The sequence below is a fragment of the Haplochromis burtoni genome, unplaced genomic scaffold (assembly GCF_018398535.1).
Source record: "Haplochromis burtoni strain Fernald_Lab_line unplaced genomic scaffold, NCSU_Asbu1 Contig_475, whole genome shotgun sequence".
Lineage (NCBI taxonomy): Eukaryota > Metazoa > Chordata > Actinopteri > Cichliformes > Cichlidae > Haplochromis > Haplochromis burtoni.
Genome location: NW_024582836.1, coordinates 31924 through 51945, shown reverse-complemented (window position 1 = coordinate 51945; position 20022 = coordinate 31924). Strand labels below are relative to the sequence as shown.

The following is a 20022-nucleotide window of genomic DNA, read 5'->3' as shown; positions in this document are numbered from 1 at the left end:
GAGGATTTTCCTTTGATAGACAGTGTGTCTCTCTGCTGTTGAGCTTTAGGACAGATTAAATATGAACTCTGCAGTGTAATTTTGAATTTCACAGATTTATTGATGTGTGTTTGGTTCCTGCAGCGTTTTACTGCCACAAAAGTGGATAAAAAATCCTTATTGAGGCGAAATATCAGTGCGTAGATGACTAGACAAGTAATGTTTGTTTGTTGACAGTCCAGCGGCTTACTTGCTGCTTTTCTGTCTCATGTCTCACATACATTTTCATCAAGTCTCACTCTTTTTTTATCAGCTTGTGCCAGTTGTCACAACAGCAGCAGCAGCAGCAGCAGCAGCTTTTTGTGTGTGTATGTGTGTGTGTGTGTGCGTGTGTGTGAGTGAGAGAGAGAGAGAGAGGGTGCGTCAGAGGAAAAAGGAAGTTGCGGGAAAAAAGTTAAAAGCCTTCAACACAGTGCAGCTCTGCAGAACACCCACCACGGAAGAACGACAGAACAAGAGCGCCGAAGTCTGAAAATGAGATAATGAAAGGAAGACAGGGAGGTTAACATCAGAAAGAACACATAGAAGTGCCGGGAGGAACCAGTGAAGGTAAGGACCGATGGTTAAATGGTCCTGCGTTGATTTGGACTCGTACGATCAGGTTTACTGAGACAGCGGCAACTTTCTTTTTTGTTGCATTGAGTTTCAACAAAGGTGTTTCACTGAATGACGGCGTGATAGGGATTGCTGAGTGTCTGCTGTGCGCCTTTCTGATTGAACATTCATTTTGCTCTCCATTTGATTGAACGCCGCATGTCTAAGTTCTGTCTGTGTGTTTGCCCTTTTTTCTATTTTTCATTCAGAAAACCAAGATGGAGCTGTGGCGGCAGTGCGCGATGTGGTTGATCGACTGCCGAGTTCTTCCAGAGAACCACAGGGTCACTCTGGAGGGTGCACAGGTAAATAAGCAGCGACACATTCATATTCACCTGTGTGTGAATACACAAACTCGTTTCAGTTCCTCAAATTAATTCTGTGTGTGCGCTATGACAGGTGTGCGACCTGGCTCAGGCTCTGAGAGATGGCGTGCTGCTCTGCCAGTTGCTCAACAACCTGCTGCCTCAGGCTGTCAACCTGAGAGAGATCAACCTACGCCCACAGATGTCGCAGGTAAGACACAATGACAGAGACACACACATACGCACACACCCAGACTTTTTCCTGATGCATTTCCATAGGACATTGCTATTGTTACCACCATGGCTTACTGAGGCCCTGATGCTGCATGATAGGAAAATGCTTCAGTCATTATCGGTACATCCGGGAGCATGTAGTGATCAGGATAATGATAATGAAGGAGAACAAAAGGAGACAACTAGAAGACAAAGAGAAATAATAAATAAATGTTTAAAAAAAACCTCTAAAATTTTTGTTATTTAATTATCTCTTCATACACAGGGGTTTTGTCAACATTTTCCAATTTAAAAATTTATTCTTCACTTTTATAGGATTTGGTGATACCAAATTGCTGCATTGTAATCCAGAATAGTCACAGCTCAGGAAAATTCAGGATTTGTGCTCGAAGCAAGACTCTTTGTGATATGTCAACTATTTTCTTATTTGACAATTAGAAACTTTTGGACTCATATGAACGACTTCGAAGCACCGTAATCGCACTGGCAGCTGGAAAGTGCTTTAATTTGATCATATTTCTACAGAGTATACTCCACAAGGGATATGATAAAAATACCTTCACCTCTTATCGTTTCTCCTCACTTTGAATATGCCTAATATTTTGTGTATACCTTTGTTGTAGACAGTCAAATGAGAAAACTGATACCATTCTATGGTTAGCTTAGCTTAGCTTAGCATAAAGATAAGAAAACAGGCTGGTTGTGTGAAATGGGAGCAGAAACAGCTGACTTCAGTTTTTGCAGAGATTTCACAAACTACAAGCAATGTTTTTGAGGTATGGCATGTGGTTAGGTGAACCTTTTTTTTTCTGGATTGTAGCAGGCAGACTACCTTCCTATCTTCTCACATTTTCTGCTACACTACGCTAGCCAGGTGTTAGCTCCAGTACATTTACAACACAGACATAAGGGCGTTATTTCTTATATATTGCTAATATATTCATTTTTAATACATACTTAGGCTATGCATTTTTTTAAATATAACTCTCAAAAAGTCCTGTTGATTCCTGCCTACATTTCCTCGTCTTTTCAACTTTGTCCAAAAAATTTTTTTGACAGTGCATGCAAGCTAAAAAACACATTAGCTAAAATAACAAAACAAAAGGGTAAAGGGTTGAACGGCATGAAATAATTAAAAGGGTGGCAAATATGAGTTAAAAACATTTGAAAGACAGGATGGTAGAATATCATAACCTAAAGTAGAGCATGTTGGGCCTTTTTAAGCTGAAATCTTAAGAAGGCCCTCCTTACTGGAGATCTGCAAACAGTGCAGGAGTTAATGGCCTTTGACATATGCATGGGAAACTCTGGGAAATCCTATGAGGTCAAAAGTGGTTAAGAAACATCCGCTGATTAACAGAAGGCCGGACGTGTACACTGTGACGTAGACTCACAGGCGTATACAAATGTGCATACACACACACACTCACACCTGTTGACACAATTACACAATTAGACAATCTTGTCTGTGCTCTTGCAATAAGGATTATTTTAGTAGTGTAAAAACAAATACTTGATTGCATGTTAATGTGATCTCCTGGCAGGGCGACATGATGTGTGCAGCAGTATCAGTCAGAACTAAATGTTTCCCCTTTTCTCAAATTAGAGTTCCGCATTTCCCACTGCTGAAGAGACACAGAGAGAGAGACACACACACACACACACACACACACAGAGCAGGAAGTTATGTAAAGCGGCATATGTCTGACCACCATGTCAGTTGCACTGCACACTCTGCTCCGTGTGGTTTCTTCTGCAGTCATATTTTAGATGTCCTTCGAACTGCTTCTTTTTAGTGGCACACATTTTAGCTCATTGTGCTTGATGGTTACGTGGTCCGTGCTGCTGATGAGTATTTACAGTCTGGTCAGGGCTGTAACAAAGCGTATGTGGAATCTAAGTGTTGAAAGAAAGACAGCAGCTTGTTCCTTCTCAAACAGGCTCGTTGGCTTTGAAGATATTTATTATTCATTTGTAATCTTTCAATTTTCTAAACTTGTCAAGTTTTTATTGATTTGTTACAATTGTAGCTAAAAAAGACGTGTTTTCTTTTCGACTGCTTTTGATTTGCTTCTAAATTATTTTTAACTATTGAGAGAAATCTTTTTTTTTTTTAACTTGTTAATATAGTTCCTGTTTTCATGGATCTGTTCATTAACATTTCTGTTAATATTTTGAACTACTAAATATTACACTAAATATATACTAAGTATTTGAGCACAGTCATAAAGGCTGATCACACGTTCCCAGAGCCCATTGTGGCATCATCAGTTGCTCGTTTCATTTGATTGTCACTTCTAAAAAACACGAGACATTTCGTAACTTAAACCATCTGTGTTTAACAAAGATTGGAGGTTTTGATGGCCTTCCAGTGAAAAATCACTATAATAGTGTTTTTGGGGGAAGTTTGTTCAAACATAAAACAGGAAAATATAGATTTCTGATAAGTAAGATAAGAAATACAGTCAACACCGCTGAAGACCAGGAAAAACCCAGTAGACCTGTTTCATGGCTGCCATTCGGACACAAAGTATGGAGCTTTTCAGATCTTACTAATAATATTAATCAAGAGTTCTTCTCAGATTAAGTACAGAGCCTTAATTAATGTGATTACCAACACCTGTGTTTACCTACATATTTAAATCAGTGAGTGAGTCTGTTGAATTATACACATTTATTTAACTTGACTGATTGAAAAACAGATTACTCAGGATCCAGAGTAAGGCTAGAATACACTGTATGGACAAATGTACTGGACCACAGGAGCTGCTCGGCCATTTAAACCCATTACATGAAGCTCCCAGCGTACAGTTTTTGTGTTGATGTTAATGCCAGAGGTGGTTTGGAGCGCTGCAGTTATTGAGTCAGCAGAGTGTTGGAAATTTTAGTGCACCATGTATCCGTGTGTCTCTCAGCAGTCTGTGACCTCGCTCTGTAACCTTATGTGCACTGCATCTTTGTAGCCGAGTTGCAGCATGTAGGAGGGAAGAAATCTCACAAATTATTACGATACCAACACATTCAGCGAGCTCTTTAGAACAACCCATGCTTTCATAAATGTTCAAGTCAAAGTCAACTTTATTGTCAGTTGTGCAATATGTGCGGGACATCCACGTGATCGAAATGCAGCTTCACTCTGATCCACACTGCACAAGCAGAATGCATCTAAAACAAAAACAACTAAATATGAGTTTAAATATTGCACTACTACATATTAAAGCCTAGATACAAGAGGTATGGCCCAATCCCTTTGCCCATATTTGTTATCATGTAAAAATTGCACATGTATATTTATGGTTATTTGGTTTATAGATCAGCTGAACTGAATTGAATAATATAACTTATAAAAAAAGTGATGATTGTGTTTCTGTTTTTTTTTTTAGTTCCTGTGTTTAAAGAATATCCGGACATTCCTGGGAGTTTGTCAAGACAAGTTTCATCTGAAGAAGAACGAACTATTTGAAGCCTTTGATCTGTTTGATGTTCGGGACTTTGGAAAGGTATCACCATGCAAAAATCTATCTTTCGGACATATTCCCTGAGTTAATTTTAATTACTGATGAACTTTAAACAAAGTTGGGTTTTGAATCTGCCCCGAACCATCCAGCACGTGTCTTCTCTCTCCTCACCCTTCCTTTCTTCTCTTCTCTCCACTGCGCTATCACGATGAAGCTCCAAAGCTTTTAGCTTTACACTAAATGTAGTAAACAGGAAAAACTGCATTCATGTTGTGACCACATTTTACGTTTGCTTTTGAAACAAATTCTCCAGGCACTCTTGCACTTTGGAGAATCGCACTACAGTTCTCCTGTAGATTTAGCTTGCCTCAGTGTCCCGTCATGCTGCCTCAGGCTGACTCTGTTTGACTGAGTTTGAGATCAGGTCCAGGCCATCATTTGTGGCACTCCTTGCTCCTCTTGTCCCAGAGGATAAGTGTGTATTACTTTGTGTCATCGTCTTTTTACGGTCGTTTATTTGCTGTATCTTGCACGGATGAAATCTCTTCCTGATGGTTACACGATGAATAAAAATTTAAACATCTGAAGAACCCAGAATTGTACCTGAAAGGGGAACTCATGATGCACTCGTAGCTCAGTCATTACGGCAGACGTCTAAAGTGAAGCATGAAGTCCTAACGCCTTACTGCAGCTTGCAGACACCCACAAAGCCCTAACAGGAAGTAGCTTGGTGATTTTCTAATGTGAAGTGTCAGAGCAAAGGCATGAATGCAGTACTCCACAGTTCTCTTTCACTTTCTATGCAGTGCAGCGATTTAAAGCAACCAAGAGTGGATTTGAAATGAGCACTTTTTTTGTCTGTGCAAGCTAAGATGAAGCCATGTCCTCAAAATGAGTCATCAGGACATTTTATTTTTGGAGGGGGGGGGGTCATTTCATCAACTTTACAGTGTGTTACTGTCACTAAGCTTCTCGTTTCACTTTGCAGCTTCCACTCAGTCACCCATAACAATTTAATGTAGAAAACATGGGTGTGGTAGATCCTGTACACAAGTAAATAAAGTCCATCGGCACAAAACCTGCTCCGAGAGATATCTTATTATAATCTATTGCTTTATTAAACTGCTAACGCTTACCCGTCGGTGTGTGAGCTCTACTTTGCTGTTATAGCAGAGCTTACATCAAAAATTGCTTTTGATACAGCTTAGTTCAGTGGTTTCTAGCCATCATCGCAAGATTTAACATAGACATTTCTCTTAAGTGGAACTTCTGATATCCTATGGTGGATATAAGGATGAAAGAAGGGGTTGATGCATTTAAACAGAAAGCAAGCAGACAGCAGACGATGGGCTTAGCTAAGCATAAAACATTTTAGTATGGGAAACATCTGTTCTCTCACACAGCTGTTTGGATCTTTTTTAACCACCACTTCATCAGAAAGCTATTTAGTGTTTTCTATTGAATTCTCTGCTACTAAGATAGCAGTTTGAATTAGTTCACTGATTTTCTTTTCCACAGGACTTCTCAGAACCACAGACTTTCACTTCTTGTTGCATCTTTACTCTTTTTTTCTGTCTTGAATGAAAGCAGAAATTAGACCGAAAAATGCTGACTGAGAAATGTATTCCTTAGTCCTTTTTTTTTTTTTTACTTAACCAGAAGTGTTGGAAGACAAGTTTCAGCTGAAACAAGTCAAGTGGCATCACACAGAAAGAAAACATGCTGAAAAGTGAAAAAGCATGTCAAAGAAGCTCAAAATGTGTGACAAAAACAAACTGCCCCTTACTTACTTGGTTAGTAAGTTATAAACCAACATTTAAACTTGCTAATACATGCTTTCCTTTAAACATAGAGCGTTCACTTTCATTTTAACCACTGTTTTTGTATGTTTCTGATCACATTTCACATGAAATTTCAACACCCACCGTGATTATGCTCTTTTTAATTGAACTGTCAAACAGAGCGAGAGTGAAACTAGGCCATTATTTAGTGTTCACATTTAAAGTGTTAAACAGTTTTACAGTTTCTCTGCCAGTGTGTGTTCCCACACTCTGTACAAGATTGTTAATTGTGTACTATACTTCTTTCTGTGTTTCTGTCTGTGTAAGGTCATAGATACGTTGTCCACCCTGTCTCATTCGTCCATTGCTGTCCAAAGAGGATTTCAGTAAGTACATTCCTGCCTGTAACTAAAATTGAAGTTTAAAGGGACCACTTGTGCTAACTGCTAAGTCCATGCTTGTATTCTTAGACTATCACCTTCAATCCAGCTCTCCTTTTCAGGCGACTTTCTTACGATAAGCCCTCATATCCTAATCATATTCAGGATATCGGATCCAGTGTTGTGCAATACTGGAAATTTTGGTGTTGATCTCATGCCAAGTAAATACAGGGCCAGTACTGCCAATACCAGTAGAAATACCCATAACTTATAAAGGCAGCTCATGTATGGGAGAGCAGTGTGTCATGAATTTTTAGATGAATCATCATCAGTTCGCAAATTCTGAACACATTTTAATGACCACCAAATCACCGTGAGTTTTACTTTCCACAATAATGGGTTAACACAACAAAACACAACTTTCAGCTTTTGGGGTATTTAAATGTGCCAGTCTCCAAAGCACTTTGGGTCATCTTCTGTTGTGTAAATGGGCTATAAGCTATAAATAAAATAGATGTGACAGTCAACACAAAAAGTTTCAGACATTTTTCATGGTGCACGTCTGAGGTATATTCTCTCATTTCCCAAAAAAGAATTAATTTAAAGCAGTCGATTACATACTGGACTTAGAATCGATACATTGTTTCTATGCTCTATCATGCTACTATCGATTTGATACCAATACTATTGTTGGTGCCGATATTTGGATCGACCTACCTTTAATGCGATCTCACTGACATCATCCAGAGCCAAACGTAGCAACAAATGCCTTTAAATGCAATTGTAAAAAGCTTTATCTGCATTTTTAAATTTGTAGTATTTTATTAATTATCTGATGTGTGTGTTATCTGTTAGTGTGAAGCATTTATTATTTGTCTGTTTGCTTCCTTGAAATATTTGGGGCTTATAGAAATCACACAGACGATTTCGTTGCTGGCAGAAAGAAAACAGATGCGTTGGCAGAGAAGGGAGAAGTAACTTGTTTAAGATGGTCAACTTTTTTTTTTTATAATAAATGTCCTAATCATAACTGTTTTCTGTAGAAATGTGGAAATTATGGAGTTTTAAATAACTAGTCTCAAATGGTTTATTGCACAACATGAAGTTATACCCTTATCCTACCACATGGATGTGAAAGTGCTTACTTGGGATTACTTTTTTGTTGGTCTGTGGCCATGCCACCCTAAAAGCGAGAATATAATATTTATACAACTGAAATTGGTTATATGGACCAGAGACTTGTGGCTGTTTTTTTTCTTAGGCTGAAAGTTGGTGTAGCAGATAACAGCACTTCCTCAGTGCCAGATAAGACTGTTGTTTCTTAACTTGACAGAACGTTCCCGAAAGTTTCAAGTTTTGTAACTCATTAATTTAAGTGGCATTTAATCTTTATATTTTGAGCATAACAGGTTTTTGTTAGATTTCTGGGCACTTAAAATTTTAAATCCTTTCCATTACCGTTGAATACGCCGGCTCATCAGGAACTCAGCACCACAGTAATGGGGTTTTGTCCTTCAGCCTGGAACCTAGATTCATGCTTAATTACTCACATTATATTAACCTTTATTCAGTTGTAATATTCACTCTCTTTTTTGTTGCTTTAACACACTCACCTTCCCTTCAACAGGCCTTTTCCTTTAGAGGGATGCACTCTTGATGAGGAGATCTACAGCGGCCTGTCTGACCAGATAGAGTAAGCCTTTTTCTCTATAATGTCTAAATGGAGGGAGAGAGATTGTTTTAAATAGCTGCCAATTTTTCTCTCTCTCGTTTTGTTGTGTGGCTGTATGATTTGAGGATTTTCCTATAAAACTTTAACATCTTCACAAGGAAATGCTTTCATAATGCCACATTTTGACCTGTAGAAAAGTTCAAAATACTCAAACAGAAAACTACCAGCAAAAATTCTGCATTATTTTACTTTTAAGAATTAAATTTAAGAGTCTTGTCAGGACATTTTGAATTTTAATTGAATCAAACTGGGAGATGTGATGGTTTATTGCAAGTGGAGAAATGTTATATTCCACCAGCTATACAGGTGGTGTACAGGTTAGTGACGCTCTGTATACAGCACAGATATATTTAAGAAAAAAAGCCAAAGGTGATAACAGTAAGTACTTTGCATGTGTTTTGTGTATCAGTGATACAGTGGATGAAGATGATGACTTGTACGACTTTGTGGAGGATGAGGAGAACGAAGGAGATGAGATCTATGAAGACTTGATGAGGACAGATGAACCGCCTGAAACTGTGAGTGGTTCCCATGTGACCTGTAACCTGCAACAAAAAGGAGGGTGTAGCCTTCACTTGCAACCTGCAAACTTTGCAGGTCTTCCAACAAAGTACTTCTGCACTAAAATCTGGGTTTCACTGTGTTTCTTATCACCTCATGTGAGGCTATGACTCGGTAGGCAGAGAAGTCTGCATATCAAAGACTCTTAATCAGATTAGAGTTTTACTTGCAGATGTCTAATATATACACCTTCACCCGAAGCATGTTATTTTAGATTTTTTAGAAACCTTTTAGTCAGAATTATTCAGTAAGAAAAGAGCAAGAAGGACAGTTTGAAATATTAAATACAATTTTGTGTAGCAGGAATAATAATTTTTCTTTGTCTTTCCAATCTTATTAATGTTCTTAAAACCTCCTTTGGTTTTTGAAAGTCTTTGTGGGTCAAGGAACCGCAGTGCCTCAGAGCCTATGTGCCAAAGTTTTCTGTTTGACTTTGATAGGGGTTGATTAAACTTCTCTGTTAATGTTTAAATAACTACTGCTACTTAAACACCATAACCCATTTCTTTTGTATAAGGCAAGTACAAACAAAAGCAAAAAAACCCTCATTTGACGTTTTTTTGTGCCCTTTAGCAGCAGAAAACTGGTGTGGACAAGAGAGAGTGCTGCCTGCAGGAGATCAGACAGACGGAAGAGAAATACTCAGAAACACTGCAATCTATACTACAGGTGTGCACACACCCACAGTCTGATCAAAGAAGATCGGTGCATTCATATGCCAATAAAAAAAACGACTCATAATGACGATGACAGAGCCCATCTTAAAAAACATAAAGGAGCTGGGGGAGAAAAAATGTGAATTTCTGAGATCTTTTAAATTTAACACAAAAATGTTTTAATATTTCTGAAATTCAAAGTTCACACATTAAAAAAAAAAAAGAAATCTGAATTTCTGTGAAATTAAAATCACAAATTTGCAAAAAACATTTTTCCGTAAGTAACAACGTCACTTTTTATACACCTTTTCCACACCTCTTTCAATCCTTCATCATACATCACAAGCACACAAGTATAGAGAACTCATGCACAAAAAAAAAAATTAAAAATAACACTCATACTCGCTCTTCTGTGCAGCACTTTATGAAGCCTCTTCAAAGGTTTCTCCAGCCACAAGACATTGAAAGTATCTTCATCAACGTACAGGTAAAGAAGGTGTTTACCTCTACACCTGCATGATATACCCACTTCATGGAAAACCTTTGTTTACATAGTGTGTGTGTGTGTGTGTGTGTGTGTGTGTGTGTGTGTGTGTGTGTGTGTGTGTGTGTGTGTGTGTGTGTGTGTGTGTGTGTAGGATTTGAATAAGACCCATTCTGAATTGCTAGAAGAAGTTCAGAACTCTATCCTAAATAATGGAGCCAGGAATCTGTTCCAGGTGTTTGTGAACTACAAGGAGAGGTATATTGCTCATGCAGAGACACACACACAGATCCACTTGTTTCTCTTACAAACAAATGTATGAAAAATATGTTTATGTATCCCATCTCTCGCCAGGCTGTTACTGTACGGTCGTTACTGCAGTCAGGTGGAGGCGGCAACAAAACACCTTGACAAGCTTTCAAATGCGAGGGAGGATATCAGGATGAAACTGGAGGTGAGGAGGAAACACACGCTCCATTTTAGACATATTTAAATAACTTCATGCAAATTTATTTGATCATCATTTCTTGTTGTTTAATACTAGTTCGCTCTGTCTGTCTCTCTCTCAGGAGTGTTCAAAGAGAGCAAACAGTGGACGTTTTTCTCTACGAGATTTACTCATGGTCCCCATGCAGAGAGTCCTCAAATACCACCTGCTATTACAGGCATGTGTTTATACTTCATACATGGTACTTACTGTATCTTCAGTTTCCAGTTGGTTTTATCCAGCAGCTTTAATTTGCCGTGGCTTGCTTGTGTCTGCAGGAGCTGGTAAAACACACCACTGACTCAACAGAGAAGGAGAACCTGCGAACAGCTCTAGATGCCATGAGAGTAAGTGTGTGTATTTGTGTATTTCTACTTGTATGTAACCTGAAAGTATGATACTTAATCCTCGTGCATGCATGTGTGTGTGTTTCCAGGATCTGGCGCAGAGTGTTAATGAGGTGAAACGAGACAATGAGATCATCAAGCAAATCACCACATTTCAGCTTTCCATAGAAAACATGGTGCGGTTACACTATTTCATTTTTAATGAGTCTCTCTTTGGTTGTTGTTTGTATTTCCTTTCTGCTCATCCTCCCTCTCGTCCTCCTTCCTCAGACTCAGTCTCTAGCTCTCTACGGTCGTCCCAAAATCGATGGAGAACTAAAGATTTGCAGCTCAGAGAAAAGATCGAAACAGGACAGGTGCGTGTGTGGCTGACGCACGTCTCATCTGATATGTTACAAGCTGTTGTTTGACGTTGCGTTTGTGTGCGCTCTGCTGTCTGTCAGGTACGCGTTCCTCTTTGATAAAGCCGTGTTTATTTGTAAGAAAAAGAGTGGAGAAACTTTTGAGCTGAAAGAGATCATTGAACTACACAGCTACCAGATACGAGATGAAACCACAGGAGAGAAGGACAATAAAAAGGTCTCCAAATCTGCACTGAGACACCTGTTACACACAAAACAAGATCGGCATAAGGCATCTCAATAGGACTGACTGTGTGTGTGTGTTTTTGTATGTGAACAGTGGTCCTATTTGTTCCTCTTGCTGGATTGCTACGGAAGGTCTGGCTATGATTTATTCTTCAAAACCAGAGAACTGAAGAAAAAATGGCTGGAACAGTTTGAGATGGCTCTGTGAGTATTAAATGTGGACGTACAGCTGAGCACTAAAAACAGCAATCAGAGAACTATGAAGAATATTTAGCAGCTAAAGTTCCAGAAACTATACTCAGACTTATAGACTAAAAAAAAACCAGTGAGCTCTTTCAAAACACCTCAATATGTCAGCAAACCAGAGCTGGGATAAGTTGCTGCAGGTTTTAGGTTGTTAATTGTTTTTTCCTCCAAAATATTACATTTGTAATGTAATGACGGACTTTTGTGTTGTCGAACATACAAAATAAGAAGCGGATCTGAAAAAGGTTGGACATGGAAACGTTTAGTTTTATGGATTTCTATTGTTGATTTAACGCATCAACCTGCTATTTGTTACATTATTTGCAGTCTCACTGCACTGGCTTTGACTGCTTTTTCATCGCCAGTCTCTCTAAATGGATACCTTATGATTTGTACTTTTACCAGAGTGAAAGTACCAAAGTATCTGGCACTGAAAAGCAGCTGTTTGAATGCCTACTTCCCCCCAGCTGAGGTCAAAACAGCTTCGCTTTATGCTTACAGGTCAAATATGAGTCCTGAGAACTCCACAGCAAATAACCATGACTTCCAGATGCACTGCTTTGAGGAAACCACCTCCTGCAAAGCTTGCTCAATGTTGTTAAGGTACTTCTGTTATTCTATTATTCCTCCAACTAGTTAACAAGTTAGCTCCTGTGGAACTGTATTAACAAGTTAACAAAAAAAAAAGAAAAGAAATCTCCTGTAAAGGTAAAATTTCTCAATGTGTCTGCAGGGGGATATTTTTTCAGGGCTATCGCTGCACTCGCTGTAAGATGGCAGCACATAAAGAATGTTTAGGCAGAGTACCCGCCTGTGGACGAAACTCAGGTCTGTATACGTGCACACATGCATATGTATGTGTTTAAACACCGCTACTAATTAGTCTAATGATCAATTCTGCTTTTAAAATTACAGATCATTCTGTTTCTGCAAAAAAGGTATGTCTACATATATTTCATACTGTAAACTTCCAGCTCAGCTGGTGGATAAAGCCTCTTTGGGCTTTTTATTCCCACTATTGTATGTGCCAGTTTTAATGGATGGATGTTCTTTGGGACTTGCGCAAAACTTTGCTTCACCGTTTCTTTCTTTTGCTCCTGCAGAATAAAGCTCAAAGGTCCTCTGGTCATTCCAGCATTGGTAAGCAATTCATGATATATCAGCTTATAAAGCCTACTTCTACCAGCATGTTGAAAGCATACAGCACAAGACTTTCAGGTTCTGAGGTTATGTTTTTGTTCAACACTCAAATATAAAGCTGTAGCGATGTGTCTTCCCTAGTTATAACCTACATACAATTCATATATCTTGTGAGTTGTGTTATCATAAAAGTGCTTTTTTTGTTTGTAAAGTTATAACCAAATCTATATATAGTGACCATTTTTAAAAGCCTCTCTGCCATCAGCTTTAATCTCTCTGTGATCTTCTCTGATAAAGACCCAAACCCTATTATGTCGGACAGCTAGAACTTCAGCAGGACAATTATCATTTTCTCCTCTATTAGCAGCAGAGTTCACCATAAATAATTCAGATAGTTATATATCACATTATCAGCAAGTATTCCCAGTCTGCTTTTCCTGCCTGTATGGTTGTATTTTATTGTGATGTGTTTAACGGTGATCTATTTTCTATAAGACACTAAGTGCAAAGTGACATAGGCGCTTGGCAACCATGCTGACTAAAATAGATCGCAGCGTGTTAACAATCTGTAACTAATCTGTCTGACTGATTGCAGTCAGTATAAGTTTGACTGTGACTTTTTTGAGAGCCATCAGGTGGCTGGTTAATTCAGTTAAGGTTGAGAGTGTTGCACACTTAATCTCTGGTCTCCCCAACTGCTTGCGGCTGTTGACCGAGCAACCTGATTTTTTTCCTTGTCAAAAGAAGGTATTTTTTACTGTAGTGTGTCTGTGTGCACGGGGTCTTATTGTTTACATCTGCACTGATTTATATTAGAGGGTATGGCTGTCTCTGTTCTTACATGTGCATAAGAGTAAAGCATAAAGCAGGAAGAACAGCAACAAAAGCTCAGCACAGAACAGAGTAGAGATCGTCAGACACAGAATGAAAAAGAGTGGGGTGGAGGTGGGTTGCAGAGTGGCTTGCTGCAGCTACAGGATTAAATAACCCCACTTTATGAGGTTTGCCTGCTGAGTCATCTGTTGTTGTGAGCTGGCATAGAAATCAGCTGGTCTTCTGGAAATGCGACGGAACTAAACTTTGCAGCCTGTCTGATTCATTTTCTTTGACGCTGATAATCTTATCGCTAGATGCACGTTTTAATACCTTATCTTTTTGCCTCTTGACCAGAAGAAGATTATTTCCCTTACTAAGAAGGCATAAGCATGGCAGATAGCTCCACCTTTTTGATTCTGAAGATTTTTTCTTTCTGACGCAACCTCAAAGAGATTTATGTTTGTAATGCGATGTCTCAACTTTAGGAATTTACGAAAGCCCACGGAGTGACCAACGGATTTTTAGGTTTCATTTTATGTAATATTTCAAAAGTCATGACTGAACTGTGACTCACTGGTTGTAATGACTGGAATAAAAGCAACACTCTTGTAAATATTTTCATTCTTACTCTTTTTGTTTTGTCAATCAGAGTCCTGAGGTCAATATCTTGGTTTATCTCCCTCCAGTTCTGCCCAGAAACATCACAGCAAGTGATTTGGCTTCACCTGTCAAACATATCAGTGTACTATACCCCCAACCCGATTTATTCAAGTTGCATAACAGGGCTGGTAAATAAATGAGGATGGTTCGCTTACGTCTGAATGAAAGTGCTTTCCCCTCATTCCCTTCGTTTTTTTATTCTTACCGATTGAGCCGTGAGTTCAGTACTTGCAGCGAATGAGATGTTCTCACAGTCTTCTTTTCTGAGCCCTCTTTTAAGGTAGAAAATATCAGAGCGACAACCATTAACTAGTTTGTGGACTATTTTCAACCAATTTATGCATGTTGATGGGAACCCCACTCGTGTGTGGTTAATGGTAGCCCAGTTTAATTTATCTAAACGGAGCATCATGGTAGGCGGGGATAGGGGATGTTTTTGGTAAACTTTGTCTATCTGAAATTAAAAGTTTTTAAAAATATGCAGAGAATAGTTTGATCCAGTTTGATTCGTTTTTCCGGGAGTACTTGCCTTATTGCAGCTCTTCCAAATATCACAACCTCTCCTTTTTTCTCTTTCTGCTGTCAGGATATCCTAAGATGGAGGTAAATCAGGAGTATTATGGCATGCCGCCGCCTCCTGTGGGCTTCGGCCAAGCGCTTCATCTCTCCAGAGGGGACGTCATTGAGCTGACCCGCGCTGACGCAGAGCTGCCCTGGTGGGAGGTAGGCCTAAAAAACATAGCCATATACATGCACTCCATTCTGCATTCAGTAAACTGAAGAAGGGGAGGGGTGAGGGGGGGTCATGCATTATTTTTTAGACTTTTCAAGGCTCGTTTCCTGTGGTTACCGTGTAGGTGTGAGAGGCTTTTGTCTTTTTTCAGTCTCTTTTGACATTTTCCTCTCTGCGTCTCAGTCTTCCACTTCCTCCCTCGTGCCAAACCTGCACTTGTATCTGCATGCAGTCGCGATGCTGTGTGACAGTTTTGATTTGGAAAATAAGCGTAATCTGACGGCAGAAATCCACAGAGCCGCTCAGGTTTCGCGGCCGTGCTTTTTGTTCCCGCTGGCTCACTGTGGCACAGTTTACTGAAAGTTTCATTCATGAGAAAGAAAGCATGCGCTGAGAAGAGTGAAAAACCTTCATGCGTTTGAACCGTCTCACTGTCAGCGCTGCATAAATGGGCTCAACACAGTGTCTGTGATTTTATCCATCAGGACTTTAAAACATGTCGCAGTGAAATAGTTTTTAACATTTTGTTAATAGTTAACCAAAAAAAATTGATTCACAAATCAGGTGTCAGCCAGCTCTTTCATGCTTCACAGTACTTCCTCATTAAACCTCTGCTTACAGATTTTTGATGTGTGACTTACCTCAGATTGCTATCTTTTGTATATGAGTAAATATTTTTACAATTGGGGTCGATTGCTTGATTTACCCTTCAGTGACTGATCGGTTGACTCAGTCTGATCATGTTATTTTCTATTATGTGACATAGGGAAGAAATCTAACCAGTGGTCTAATGGGATGGTTCCCTTGCCAAAAGGTTCAGCCCTACCTCACTGTGAGTACAATCCAGCAGCCAGTAAGCACCCTACCTTTTCCATTTTGAAAACAAAACAACATTTTCAAATAATTTAATTTCCCAGAAAGGCATAAGCTCAGAACAGCAAACAAATAACTGACTAAATTTAGCACAGCCAAGTGTTTTTTGTCAGCTTGCATATTCCTGTAAAGAAAACAAACATTAAGCAGAAGGAAATGAAAACTTGTTATCAGCCTTTTCATATGTGACTTTTCTGTGATCTCACTACTTTCCAGAGGCCACCCCAAGACCTATCTGGCTTCAACTGGTGAGTATTGACAGGAACGGGGCAGAATTGCTCGCTCGCCGAGCTTCTGCTTACCTTGGTTAACCATGGTCTGATTTTTTTTTTTACAGTGCTGCAGTGTTTGCAAAACTCAGTGGGAAACACCACAGAGCCGACACATAGAGTAGTACTAGTTAACAGACGCAAAAGCAGAACCCGATACTGAAAATTACAGGCGTTTTAATGGCAGCGTTTGGAACACTCTGTAACGCTCAAACTGATGGGATGTACCGTACACTGTGGTGATATGTGATTCGCCCCCAGGCTCGTGTTGATGACGATGACGACGGCATTCTGAGCCCTCAAAGTAGTGATAAAAAACAGCTTTTTAATCACACCATTGCCCTCCTGAAGGACAGCGTGTTAGAAAATGTGTCAGTTTGGCGACACCTGGTGGTAATGAAAAGTATGACATTAAGGACAGGAAAGTGAACACGACTGATCATGTACAGTCAGACAACATAATTTTTCTTATGAACAGAGCTTTCCATTATCAAAATAATTGATCAGAGTTTGTAGAGAACAACATCGGCTTAAAGCTCGTTTGAAAGTATTTTTCAGAATTATGTACGCTTGTGCAGGGAAATGCAACCGATACATTTAATTTGATAGCTTTTTAAGATGTGGTTAAGGTGTGAACTGATGGGCTTTCAACTAAAGCATTGGACTAAGTGTAGCCTACTATTTGTCTTTATACAGTCTTTCTGGTAAAAACCCCTAAAGGCAAAGCTTCTTCCACTAGCTGTCAGCGAAGAGCGAAGCCAGAGGTGTTTTGTTTTAGGGCTACCCACTTTAATGAAATATCTCACAAATGTCTTCAGGGGATTTCTTCAAATTTGGCTCAAAGCTTGCCATACTGACCATTTTTCACATTTGTCTGGATCCTAAATTTTTAACACTTTGGTGCTGTTTGTGAAATGATTGTTTCTTTGTAATAACACTCATATTTGAATCATTGTCTGCTCTCACGTCTATAACTGTCAAAGAAGGCCAAGTAATGCTGTAGTGACAAAGTGTGTGTTTGATAGCAGTGTAACTTGATTGGTCTTGTGACTGTTGTCAAAAAATAACTGTGTGAATTAATGTTGCAGAGGCTACAGTATTCACTCAAAATAAAAACTGACGCTCTCGTTCTCTCTGTGTGATTGAAGGTTTGCGGGAAACATGGACCGCACGGCCGCCAAAAACCTATTAATGTCACGCTCTGATGGTACCTTCCTCGTGCGGCAGAAAGATGGAGGAGAGTATGCTATCAGCATTAAGTAAGACATATATCAGTTAAAGTACTGTTTGATTATCTATCTGTTGATTTGAAGATGGCCAAATTACAAGCAATTTTTTAAAATATTCTATTATTGGTCCGATTGCATTTCAAACCTTAATTGTTAAAGGATAAGCTGCATATCTGCCCTAAAACAATAAGAAAGAGCACTTTTTTTTTTGCACACGCTGGAGAGATTATATATCTCGACTGGCCAAGCTAGAGGAGGTGGCTGGGGAGAGGGAGGTCTGGGCTGCTCTGCTTTGGCTGCTGCCCCCGCGACCTGGCCCCCGGATAAGTGGAAGAAAATGGATGGAAGGATGAACATCTTTTTGCATCAAAGGAGCATTTAACTTAATAAAATCATACAAAACGTCATCAGGAAATATACTGCATTGTCATCCTCTTGTAAAATAAACCTCCTCTTTAAAAAGTTCCCCATCCAAAAAACGGTTTGGAAATTTGGAGCTGTTTCACCAAACACGTGTAATGCGTAAATGTGCAGTAAACGAAGTATCACTTCCTCTCAAAACCAAGGGAAACAATCCAGACTGACAAAGCATTTAATGCATGATCTGTTTATAATTCATGAGCCAACAAAATCCATTCATCTTTGCAGAAGTGAAAAATTCTCAATTCTGTCGTTGGAGAGCCATCGCTGTGTTTGCCGTTCAGCCTCCACGTGGACTGAGTTCCCAGACTGTGGCTTTTAATATTCACCTCTCTCCTCCCTCAGGTTCAACATGGACATCAGACACATTAAGATCACCTCTAGTGAAGGCCTCTACCGCATCAACGACAAGAAGGCCTTCAAGGAGCTAGTAGTAAGTCATACACAGTCATAAAGCTGAAGCACTGCCTCAGAGCAAGAGAAACCAAACCTACCGCTGAACATTATCTTTAGTGCTGGATTGCTGCTGACCTCAGCTCCTCCTCTCTAACCACAACTAACATCTCTCTTACGTTTCTCACGCTTCTTTTCTCCTCCCGCCCCCTCCCATATTAGGAGATGATTCAGTATTACCAGCAGACCTCATTGAAGGAGTACTTTAAGGACCTGGACACCACACTTTGTATACCTTTCAAACAACCGGAGCAAAGCAACCTGTCTGACAACATGCCCAATTTCACACCAGGTACAGAAGATCTCCATCACCTCCTACAGTCCTCACTGTGATCACCAAAGTCGTCCTCTGTGACTTGCAAATGTCTGTGCAAAATGACAGAGCAACCCACCTCCTAGTTTTGGAAGTGCAGATCACTACAGATCATGGAGCTCTCATATTCATTTTTATCACGTTTCTTTATTTTGAACAAAAGCAAGAGTCTAGAAATGACTTTATGATAGCCGCATGAGTTCTTTTTGCCATCTCCAGTCTTTATTGTAAGTTAAAATCTGCTTTAACTCTGTTTAACATGAGTGGTGATGATAACGCTCATGAAAACTCCTCTGCGAGGAATGGGGTAAGACTGTTTCCCCAAAACTATTCCTTTAAGCTGTTCCATGCTGCAATGTGGGCTCTGTCTCACAGGGGGCAGCATGAGGAGCTTTGGCGTCGCAAGGGCCAGGTATGACTTCTCGGCCAGGGACCGCTCCGAGCTCTCGCTGCGGGAAGGAGACACCATCAAGATCCTTTCCAAGAAGGGTCACAGTGGCTGGTGGAAAGGAGAGGTGTACGGCCGGGTGAGAGCACGGAAAAAATGTAAAAAATATTTTTTTTATTTATTTGCTGTTTTCTTGTCTGACCTGCACTGCTCCTGTGTTTCCAGGTGGGGTTCTTTCCAGCCAACTATGTGGAGGAGGATTACTCTGACTACTGCTGATGTTCCTATGGATGTGATATGTAGACTCGTTCTCGATGTGTAGGGGTCTGTGTGAGGGACTGCATTAACCAACATGCAGGAGTGTGGCTGTGTGTATGAACGAGAATGCCAGTAGCTACTTGTGATTATGTGATGAGTGTCTAGTGATGTGAATAAAATCTCTGTTCAGCCAGCTTGATGATGTCTGGTTCATGTATGGATTTTAACCATATCATTATATCTACTCGAAATTTACAGTTTACAACACCACCTCTGTGTTGTTTTTAAGCTCACGTTTAAGTGTTTGTGTGATCTCATGTGAAATTAAATTAAAAACTGAAAAAAGGGTGTTTAATGTACATCGTGTATGCAGCGGATTTCCGATTACCAAAGCAGCAAATGTGACTTCATGTGGTGCAGTCTTAAAGTTAAAGCTAAACCTAAAGCTAACTGACAATTCAGTTCAGCTCGATTTTATTTATAAAGTTCCAACATTTGCCTCGAGGCGCTGTGTAATGCAAAGCAAAGACCCAAAAATAACAGTGAGACAGTGAGAAGGCAAAACTCATTTTTAACAGG

At 39.6% G+C, this 20022-nt stretch overlaps 1 protein-coding gene across 3 annotated transcripts; it reads left to right on the top strand.

The window, feature by feature from the left end:
- The first annotated feature begins 436 nt into the window (after positions 1–436).
- On the top strand, positions 437–19640 carry LOC102307507 (proto-oncogene vav). Of its 3 annotated transcripts, none has more exons than XM_014341295.2 (29): positions 437–588; positions 843–938; positions 1033–1149; positions 4556–4672; positions 6739–6797; positions 8419–8484; positions 8933–9041; positions 9661–9753; positions 10159–10227; positions 10379–10482; positions 10579–10678; positions 10794–10889; positions 10990–11058; positions 11148–11234; positions 11329–11414; positions 11502–11637; positions 11740–11849; positions 12393–12494; positions 12625–12719; positions 12807–12829; positions 12995–13031; positions 15094–15230; positions 16007–16093; positions 16330–16361; positions 17531–17641; positions 18377–18464; positions 18647–18776; positions 19173–19324; positions 19411–19640. In XM_014341295.2, exons 2-29 carry the CDS (start codon positions 852–854, stop codon positions 19462–19464), a joined length of 2553 nt encoding a protein of 850 aa, XP_014196781.1. In that variant the 5' UTR covers positions 437–588; positions 843–851; the 3' UTR covers positions 19465–19640. The 3 variants fall into 3 exon arrangements, with proteins under 3 accessions (XP_014196781.1, XP_005946191.1, XP_014196780.1); XM_005946129.3 differs by having other exon boundaries at positions 438–588; positions 9658–9753; positions 16007–16072; XM_014341294.2 differs by having other exon boundaries at positions 438–588; positions 9658–9753.
- The last annotated feature ends 382 nt before the right edge of the window (positions 19641–20022 follow it).